Source organism: Sinocyclocheilus anshuiensis, unplaced genomic scaffold (assembly GCF_001515605.1).
Source record: "Sinocyclocheilus anshuiensis isolate Anshui unplaced genomic scaffold, SAMN03320099.WGS_v1.1 scaffold160, whole genome shotgun sequence".
In the NCBI taxonomy this organism is placed as follows: domain Eukaryota; kingdom Metazoa; phylum Chordata; class Actinopteri; order Cypriniformes; family Cyprinidae; genus Sinocyclocheilus; species Sinocyclocheilus anshuiensis.
The window spans coordinates 990,250-1,001,217 of NW_015554119.1; the positions used below are offsets into that span (position 1 = coordinate 990,250).

Below are 10,968 nucleotides of genomic sequence, written 5' to 3' on the forward strand. Positions count from 1 at the left end.
CAGGGTCGCCTGAGGGAGGGTGTCTGATGTTGAAAGACCCGAAACACCCAATGATCTCAGGAAACATCACTGATGATTGTGTCCCAGCGCATCTACGGATGTATCTATGCACTATAGTTTTTAATACTTTATATTTTATATTATTAAAATATATTATTTTATATTATATATTATGTGTATATATATATATATATATATATATATATATATATATATACACAGAGAGAGAGAGAGAGAGAGAGAGAGAGAGAGAGAGCTAAACAGACTAACAAAGAGAATCCGCATGGTAGATGCGTTCACCTGCACTCAGAAGTGGGAGTCACTTGTACACACAGACACACACCAATGATTAAACTCAATCTGTTGCACAGTGAATTCGCTCAAGAGCGAATGAGGATAAACAAAAATTTGCTGCATGTCTCATACTGATGCTGCAATGTTTGCAGCTGCTCTTGCTAAAGACATCACGCCACTGGAAACGGGAAGGTTCAGCAGTCAAATATTAGCCTTTGCGCAAAATAGCATGCTCCTGTTTTTACCTCCCATAAAGAGGAAATGAAACAAACCCAGTGCATTACAGCCTGACACCACAGCTCCCAACCAGAGAACTGTATTAAACTAAAGAGTAGACAAACAACATTGTACTTCAAAAAATGAAATGGGGAAAAAGACAGAATTGTCAAAAATAGTATTGGCCACTCCATAATACAAACCATTTGCTGAACTCAAAAATTACCAACAAGCATTTCTGAAAATTAGAAATATTCATCTGGGACTCAGAAAAGAAAGAAAATGTTGTAGTTTTCTAATTTGACTGAAAACATTTCATATTTTAACTTTTTTTAAAAACGTCACATTTAGAAAAGACGTTTCATAGACATTTCATATTTACATAAAACAGTGGCATATGATCTCAAAGTTATTAATGCAAACTTACCTACAGTGATCAAGATCAATTACTGTGTCTCAGAAAGAGAATTTAAGAGGACATATATCAATTTACTATAAAAAGGCTGCTAATTAATTGGAACCCTGTGACTTTTTTCACATTTCAGATGTGAAAGTTAAAGCTCAAGACTATTAAAATCTGCCAAAAACAGGGAAACACGAGTGTGAACTGACAATGACATGAATCTTTCCTGACTCAAAAATTAGGCCATTTACTATCAAGTCTTCGGATTTACTACGGATTTACTATACGTCCTTCGGATGAGACGTTAAACCGAGGTCCTGACTCTCTGTGGTCATTAAAAATCCCAGGATGTCTTTCGAAAAGAGTAGAGGTGTGACCTCGGCATCCTGGCCAAATTTGCCCATTGGCCTCTGATCATCATGGCCTCCTAACAATCCCCATATCTACTGATTGGCTTCATCACTCTGTCTCCTCTCCACCAATAAGCTGGTGTGTGGTGGGCATTCTGGCGCACTATGGCTGCCGTCGCATCATCCAGGTGGATGCTGCACACTGGTGGTGGATGAGGAGATCCCCCTGACAATGTAAAGCGCTTTGAGTGCCTAGAAAAGCGCTATATAAATGTAATGAATTAATAAGTCAATATTTCAACATTTTTCACATATGTGCAACCCAGATGAGAAAAGCAACAGTTTACAAGTTAACCAGTCATATCTTATATATGTAATATACAATATAACTGATATATTGATATATTTTATTTTATTAATATTTTATTTTGATTATATATTATATATATCATTATATATATATGTAATATATCATTATATATTATATAATATTATCTATCTATCTATCTATCTATCTATCTATATATATATATATATATATACCTGTATATCATACCCTTTCTATTCATTGTATTCATCAAATTATAAACAAATTAAAACCAACTTCGGTTCATATGACAAAATTAATAACAATGATCTTTTTTGCCGTTTTAATAGTATTCAAGAGAAATAAGAGATCTGCGGAAACAAAAATGCCTACAAATAAACATTGTTTGTAATTTAGAACATAATTAAAACAGAATCAGTATATTTTCAGAATTAAAAATTAAAGATTGACAAACCTGTTTTCTTTGGCCACAGCTGACATGTTTGAATCAGTGACACTTCTCTGAAGTGAGTTTTCATTTCCTCATTGTGTTGGGTTAATAAATCCCATCCAGAGTGATCTGGAACAGCGTGCAGCAGCGCGTGTGCGTGTGTTTGTGTCTGTGGCTGTTCGTTTACAGCCGTCTGTCTGACTGACAGCAGAATAGCTGCTCCCTGTCGCCTCCCATAACATCAGTTTCTCTTATTGCACTTTGGCACTTAACAGTGGACAGCACATGCAAACACACACACACACACACACAAACACAAACACAAACACACACAAACACAAACACACACAAACACACACTCACAAACACACACACACTCACACACACTCGCAGTGGCATAAAAACATTTTCGATACTTGAAATAAATTTTAATTGAAACAAAATAAAATATAAAAACCCTAAATGTATTTATTTCAGCTGGTTTCCAAGGCAGCATTTCTTATTTTCATTTAGTTTAACTTGATGCACTATAATAACTAAAATTAAAACAAACAAATTTATAAACTTTATATTTTATTAAATTTATAACTTTAAAATGAAAATGAAAGAAATTAAAAATTAAAACTAATACAAAATATTTTTAAAACTATAACAGTATCTTATGATACTAAAATAACACTGCTCCTGACTTGTTTTTGTACATTTTTATAAATATAAGAATCATAAAAAATAAGCATCAATCTACTGACAAAACTGTCAAATTATTATAATAAGGGAGTAAAAGAAAATATAACGATTAATAAATAAATGTAATTTAATCAATTATTATTTTTACATTACAGTAAGTAGAATTTGAAAGAGAAATGGGCCTGTTTTTCATGAAAATAATTTTGCAAAATTGCGACCAAAAAAAAAGGGGGTTTTATTTTCTTTATGCAAAATATAATTTCTGAAATGTCTAGGTTGAAATATGACCTATACATATTCTTGTCAAATTTTCTGAGATTCACCCTACTGGCTTGTGAAAGCATGAAACAAAAGTGTGTGTGTGTGTGTGTGTGTGTGTGTGCGCGTGCGTGCGTGCGTGCGTCTTCTTCCTCTAAGAAGAGTTCTGCTTACCCAGTTAACGCAACCACACCCTTTAGTCCACAAAATAGGAGGCACTTGTGTAAATGTGACCGTGCACCGCAGGCATTCAACCTCACACACACACAAGCAGAGTCACATGGTGTCCCTGTGGAGTGGACGGGGAATCCCGGTCAGGGCAGGCCCAGCCGTTCCTGACCAAACAAACAGATGATGTCATCACTGGAGCTCAGCGTGGGCGATCCTGTTCTATCCTGCCCCACACAATCCCACACAAACCCTCCTTTATGAGTGTCTCTCTTGGATTCTCTTGCTTTCTTTTTCTCTCAGGCAGGTTTAACCCTCTAAGCACTGGGTTGATCCCACCATGGGGATTTCAACAAACATGATTCCACAGGATAAACATCAAGGGTGAATCTCACAAAAACAAGTCCAGGTCACATTTCAACCCAAAATTGAAATAAAAAACAATAAAATAAATGTTTTGCATTAAAACTAAAAATACTACATGTTTAGGGTTAAGATTAGGGTTTAGTTTGTGGTTAGTTGCATGAAATTATGCATAATTAACTCTTATTACTATAGTAAGCATAATAATGTATAATTAACAATGAAACTGTTACCAAACATTTTATTTTTATTTTTTATTTTTTTATTTTATGACAATTGAGCACATAATTCAGTGGCGCTTTATCATAAGGTCCCATTAATTAATGTTAGTTATGCAAAATAAATTTGTTACAGTATTTATCAATCTTTGTTAATGTTAGTTAATAAAAATACAACTGATAGTTTGTGTCAGCTCAGGTCCATTAAATAATATTAATAGACAAAACTTTTGATTGTAATAATGTATTAGTAAATGTTGAACTTAACGTACTAGGATAATTAAATGCTTTATTAAGTATTTTTCATTATCTCATGTTAACAAATGTAGTTATCTAAATGTTAACAAAATTAAAAAAAAGAAAATGTATTCATGTAATGAATCCAAATATTTTAAATTTGAGTTTTTGTAACTGCCATTATGGTTGTTTTCATTAGAATTTCTTTAATGCTGTAATACAAGGATTTTTGTTTTTATATTTATTTTATATTTAAATCAGCATAATGTAAAAAATAAAATACAACAAATTTAAGTAATGAGAATTTGGGGAGGAAATGTTTACATTTCATGTAAATGTCATGAAAATAATGCAACAAAACAAAATAGGCTTCATTTTCTTTAAAGAGGTCATATGATGCTGCTAAAAAGAACATTATTTTGTGTATTTGGTGTAATTAAATGTTTTTTATGCATTGGAAGACCAAACAAAGTAGTTTCGCTTTCACAACGAAAAAGTGTTACACAACGCGGCCTTGAGTGAGTGGAGGCCGGAGGCCTAGAGTGAGCCACGGCCTAGAGTGAGCAGAGGCCGGCTTGAGTGAGCAGAGGGGCGGAAACAACAATACTACAGCGAGAATAAAAGTTACGCCTTCTTTCTTTGCGTGAACATTTGGGCGGCGTTATGCAAATCTTCCCACATCGTGACGTAGATATGTGGGGGCGTGTTAGAACGAGCCGTTTTAGGTAGGCGTGGTTGACTCTTAACTTTTATAAAGAATATCTCTTTGGATTTGAGACTTTAGTCTTTGCAACTTTACAGATCTCCTTTATGCACCAAGAGCTTGTAACACTCCAAAGAGAAAGGAAAAATTTAAATAGCATCATATGACCCCTTTAAGTAAAACATAATTTCTCATTTCTGTCTTTTAATTTGGCCTGATGTGATCTGGACAGGTTTCATGAGATTCACGCATAAAAAGTTTGATTTAAAAAAAGGAAAAATTAAAACCACTTTGGTCGACACTGCCTCTCCTCTTCACGAAGTCCTTCCTGACCACTTTTCCGATATTCTGCACTGGAAAGCACAGCAAAAACCCCATGACGCTTGGCAAAGGAAATTAGTGTCACTTCCAATCAGCGCTCGGTTAGGAAAGAGACACGGCCTAATCCGAGATCTAAATAGTCAGGATAACAAGATTGCAGTTTGTAATTTGTTTTTGGAAAAAATAAGCTCTCAGCCCTGATTGTTCTGGAAACATTTTTGCGTTCATGAACACCCTAAAAAATTGTTTCCAATCAGCACAAAAAAGCAGACTGTAGAATATTCCACAAATTCTACAAAGAATGATTTGTTTTTACTTTTACATGGAAACACATTTACCGAATAAATTCACTGACCAAATTCCTCCATGCGCATCAAAAAAGTCATGTGACTGCGCGATGGGACGGCATAACTTGACTAACCAGCAGACCGATCTCGTTGCACAGCATCTGAAATGTTGTTATGGTCATTCTGAAATGCCTGAACAAATTCTGTCGTCAAAGTATTTCTGTATAATTGCCTCCCAGAACTGTCTTACACGGCACAAACAGCAGGCATCCACCTCCATAAACAATGACTGCATTTATTGTGTTTCGGCTGTTAGCTCTGAGGCACAAGTAATTCATTATATATGAAAATTATTACATTCAGTGGCTTCTCCTACTTTTCTTAATGATATTTAGTGCCAGTGTATCAGGAAGTGACGATTTTATTCTCTTTGACTCATTGGATAGAAACGAGCTTATTCGCAAATGTTTCATTCGATATTGCAATTTTGCACATAAGTTAAATTCGCAACTTTGGATGGAAACCCGGCTACTGACAACACGCCCACAGACAAGACAGAGTAGATTGCCTTTGAAACAAAGTCTCAGCTCTCAAATTTTGTCGTGGCTTCTCCTACTTTTCTTAGTGATATTTGGTGCTGGTTTATCAGGAAGTGACAATTTTGTTCTCTCTGACTCATTGGATGGAAACTGTGCTTTATTCGCAAATGTTTTATGCTATATTCCAATTTTGCACAGAAGTTAAATTCACAACTTTGGATGGAAACATAGCTAGTGCTCTGGTGATTTAAAGAAACCAAAACTCTGATCTGAAGAACCTATAATGCAAGATCTTTTTAAATCTACAATCCATTTAGCAACCAAGTCTGTTATTTTTAAGAGTGCACACATGTATCATACACACACTCAAACCTCAACGGCTCACAATTGCATAAACACATTCTCATTTAGGCTACATGTGAATACATGTGAAAACAAACAAACATGTCGGAAATCCCCATGTTCTACTTTTATAAGTTGCTAATACATTTATACTGGGGGAATTTTGGCAGCTTAGCCAAAGCCACTCATTGGTTAGTTAAAAATACTGTTTAACGGTCACTGAGGTGACTGTTACTGACATGGTAAACCAACACCCAAAACATCACTAAAGCAAACCTTTGATGAGGGCAGACCTTGATAACGTATATTAAGTTGTATGTTTAAAGATGTAATGAGCATAAGAGTCTAATTCTCTATGGGAAGTCTATGGGATTATTTGCCAGAAAATCATAAATCCATTAGCTTAAAAGCAAACAAGCAAGGTACGTAGAACTTAATAAGGCTATAAATGAACATGCCTGTGCTTTAATATACCTGTTTTACACACATTTTGAAAGGAAACCACTCTCTCTCTCTCTCTCACTCCCTCAGACTGAATCCAGCTTTGCAATAAGAGTCTCTTTGCATATGAATCTGAAACCGATCTGAATGTGACAAAAGGACAGTTTGAATAATAAGAAAGAGAAAAGGCCTCACACTGGAGGCAGAAAACTCTCTTCCATCACCGTTTCCTTTCAGAGGCACTCTGTGAGAGAATTGCGGAGTTCGTGTCGAATGCAGCTGTCATTGCGACTGTATCGCACCAACACAAAAGCACATTCACTCCCATCCTTTATGCCGCTGAGATTTTTCATCCCTACTTCCAGCGAAGCAAAAGAATCCAGCTCTCATCAAAAATTAATATTACCGTATGAAAAGAAGAAAAGGGCAATGCATTCTTTAGAAAGCTGCCATGCTATTTACGGTAATTATACATCATCTTGTAGACGGACTGTTTAACGCAGTGAAGACTGGCTTTCACTGGAGAATTCTTTTCAGATTATTTTTTATTTTCTGGGATTTTGCTACTTTATATTTGGCAAAAACAGCAGAATGGGACACAGCCTGGATTCGACCCTGTGTCGCCTACAAAAGCACCACAGATCTGGAATATTTTTCAGTTAACTGCAAAGTCATAACTCCAACAAAGGATTCAGACTTGAAAATTTAAAAAAAAATTACCAAAAAATAAAATAAAATAAAATAATAATGATCATAATTTTATTCAGCAAGGATGCATTAAATTGTTTTAAAAGTGATAGTAAATACATTTATAACGTTAAAGATTTCTATTCCAAATAAATGCTGTTCTTTTGAACTTTCTATTCATTAAAGAATTGTGTAAAATTATCAGGGTTTCCACAAAAATAATAAGCAGCACAACTTGATAATAAAAAAATGTTTCTTGATTACCAATTTAGCATATTAGAATGATTTCTGAAGGATCATGTGACACTGAAGACTGGAGTAATGATGCTGAAAATGTATCATTGCATCACAGAAATAAATTACAATTTTAAATACATTAAAATAGAAAACGGGTATTTTAAAGTGTAATGACATTTCATTGTTTTTACTGTATTTTGATCAACAAATGCAGCCTTGGTGATCTCAAGAGACTTTCAGAAACATTTCAAAAGTGTATATTATTTTATATTAAAAGTGTAAAGCATAATGCACTACATTTTTCAGTACATTATGCAAAATAGGTTACATTATGAAAACTGTTTCAGTACTAGATTGTTGTCACATGACCTCATTACGTTTAACAAGGTCTTCTGACAAATCACAAGTCTCTGGCCTTATGCAAAAGCATTAAATTAGCAGAACGTCTCATGTCTGTCCACCTCCCCCCTCTCGAAACACATTAATCTCTCTACGCAGCGCCCATCGACAACTACAGCCTGTACTAGCTACTGCTAATGTGAAAGAGAATTTGTGATTTCCCCTGCTAAATGGATTTAGCCAAGTTAACAGCGGTGGAATTTTGACAAGGCATTGCGAGAGCGCTAAAATAGAGGGCTAAAATAGCAGGAAACCCTGTGTTACAGGGCAGCCGAGAAGATTCGCATGGGTCATGTTTAGAGAGAACATGCTAATCCCTCCGAGCTCATTAGGACAGGGGTGTTTAGCATTCATTCATGGAATTCTCTCACTGACTTAGCGCTGCTGGGTAACCTGGATTATACATGTTATGAAATTCCAAAGTGTCACTGTAAGAAACAGAACGGAAGGAATTCAATTGGTACACAGAAAACGCTAAATTTCCTACAAGGCTTTAATTAACAATGACGCTATGTAGATGCTATTAGGCCTTAATTTACTGATTGACTAATGGATTGTACTTTTAACTAAATTAAACTGAATCCATTTAGCAGCTAAATCCAAATTTGGATTTAGCTGCTAAATGGATTCAGTTTAATTGGCAAATAGACAATGGTCACCATTTTACTGGTTACAGCTGTATAGCTAGCATGACTGTAGACATAGCATCAAATTGTAGGCAACTTTTCAATTTCCTGAAGGAAATATGAGTGCAGATAAGTTACAGTGTGCTGAAAAAAACCCCCCCAAAAAACAAGCTAAAACCATTTCAGTCTACAAAACTTTTTACTTCAAAATTTCACATTTCCTTGGTGATTAACTGTGAAATTTACTAGCAGTTTCAGAATGAAATTATATTCAAATGCAGCTTAAACCAGCTACATCCAGCTTAAACCAGATAAGACCATCTAACCAGCATAGGCTGGTTTTAGGGTTGTTGTTTTTTTCCCTCCTCTCCTCAAACCAGCTGAAAGACCAGCTCAGACCAGAAAACAGCCTCAGGCTGGTTTAAGCTGTTTTTTATTCAGCAGGGAGGGAACATACACTACAAGTCAAAAATTTGGAATAATCAAGATATTTTTATGTTTTTGAAATAGATTTCTTATGCTCACCAAGGTTGAATTTATTTGATGAAAAATACAGTACAAACAGTAATATTGTGTAATATAAATCAAAATAACTTATCTATTTGAATATATTTTAAAATGTAATTTAATCCTGTGATGCAAAGCTGAATTTTCAGCAGCCATTATTCCAGTCTTCAGTGTCACATGATCTACATGACGAAATAAATAACATGTTTTAGCGTAGTGTGACCAGTGGTTGCTATGGCATTGCTATGTGGTTGCTAAGGTGTTCTGGTTGGCTGGCTGAAGTCTCAGTGATATTCTATGATATTGTGGTCTCTAGATATGTCTCAGGTTCCTCCTCCAATACAAGTCTATTGGGATGTTTTTGTTTTATCATCTGCCAGGTGAAAAATGTACATTCATATGCTTAGTAAAGTAACATCACATCTAAACAAGACACAATTTGAGGAAGCATTCATGTCTGGAGCACAAAACCTGCAGAGCTACATAGCAAAGTTTATTAAACCCAAGTATGAGTATTAGTACAAGTCATGTTATGGTGTCAATAGTACAGCACACTAATCATCTGTCATCGTGTGTGTGTGTGTGAGAGAGAGAGAGTCTCAGGAGACAGGCAACAGGTGTTTCTCTGCCCCTCTGGGCTCTTCCTGTCTGTTAGATGTATGAATAGCTGAGAGTCCCTCTGGCTGGTTCATCTGAAGTATACACTTCCTGTCTTCACACAGACTGACCTGAGAACAGCACGCGCTATTGCATCAGTCAGAAAATCCCCAAGCCTTCAAAACCTTCATACTGACCTGCGATCAGCTTTCTGTGGTTCTCACCTGATAAAAACATGCCAACAGCTGTTCTCTCAAGTCACAATCATTTTGATTCTGAAGTATGAACATGTTTTGTGGTTGGACTGTATTTGCTCCATATACACACAAAATGATAATTTAGGGGATTCACCCCTGTATTTAAATGCGGTTGTCACTCCTGAAACTTTATAGTGTGTATGTGGCTATTGTGATTTTGTTCTTCTTAACTGACGCAAGGAAGATTCTGCAAGTTCCAACACGATATTCTGGAGGACAAATTGAAAATTAGAAGTCGCAACAACTGTTTTTTTGTTTGTTTTTTTAAATAAAATGAGATCATCTTGTCCCTTGCATCATCAAGGAGAGACTGTTGACTGCACAACTCAACCTGAACCCAATCTAATGCTGAAACTCCTAATAAAGTCACCAGCAAACTAACATTTTACACACTTTACTAAACAAATCCCATTTGTACTCTTATATGGCACTTAGCAAGTGTTAATTTTAGACTGTGATTATACAGAACTGTCAGAAACCCCTCCTCATTCATATTGCAAGGAGTTGTGGGTAATATTAGCCAGGAACATCATGCACCAGTGCATATTTTTTAAAATCCACCGGAAACACTGCACTAATCTATCTGAATTACAATGCAGCCAATACACAAAATCTGTGGCACTATATTACAGGGAAATATTGTGAGAATATGATTTGATTTCCGTTGGCTCTTTTGGAGCAGCATGTGTGTGAGTGTGTGTATGTCAGGCTGCCTGGCGCTTTGGCTCAGAGTGTCAGCCAAAGCAACATGATGATGTGTGTGTGTGTGTGTGTGTGTGTCTGTGTGTGTGTTTGCGAGTTGCTTTCTGTGTTTTCCCGTTCCGATCAGAGCCTGGCTGGAAGCAGCATTATGTAATCTAACATGGTGAGATGAGCGAAACGGAAAGTGCACAAATAACAATTATCCATCTCTCCCTTCATCTTTACCTCTTATGCTATGCACCTCAATTTCAAATCATTTTTCTCTCCTCTATTCCTCCACACCTCACTCTCTCTTTCTAGTCTTTTTTATTTTTATATAATTATAACACATAACATTTTTTTATCACTATAAATAATTAAAATAAATTATA

The 10,968-nt window shown here is 35.6% G+C and overlaps 1 protein-coding gene across 4 annotated transcripts in view; it reads right to left on the minus strand.

Annotated features, from left to right (window-relative positions):
- Positions 1 to 10,968, minus strand: part of LOC107669983 (zinc finger protein 40-like) — a 59,292-nt gene that overhangs the window by 24,582 nt on the left and 23,742 nt on the right. For 2 of the 4 annotated variants that reach the window (XM_016462420.1, XM_016462423.1), the window contains exon 1: positions 2,046 to 2,333. The exons of the other annotated variants lie outside the window; for them this stretch is intronic. In XM_016462420.1, coding sequence (XP_016317906.1) covers positions 2,046 to 2,109 — 64 coding nt within the window. In that variant the 5' untranslated portion in view covers positions 2,110 to 2,333. Of the gene's footprint in view, positions 1 to 2,045; positions 2,334 to 10,968 lie in introns of those variants that run through there. 4 annotated transcript variants of the gene reach the window in all.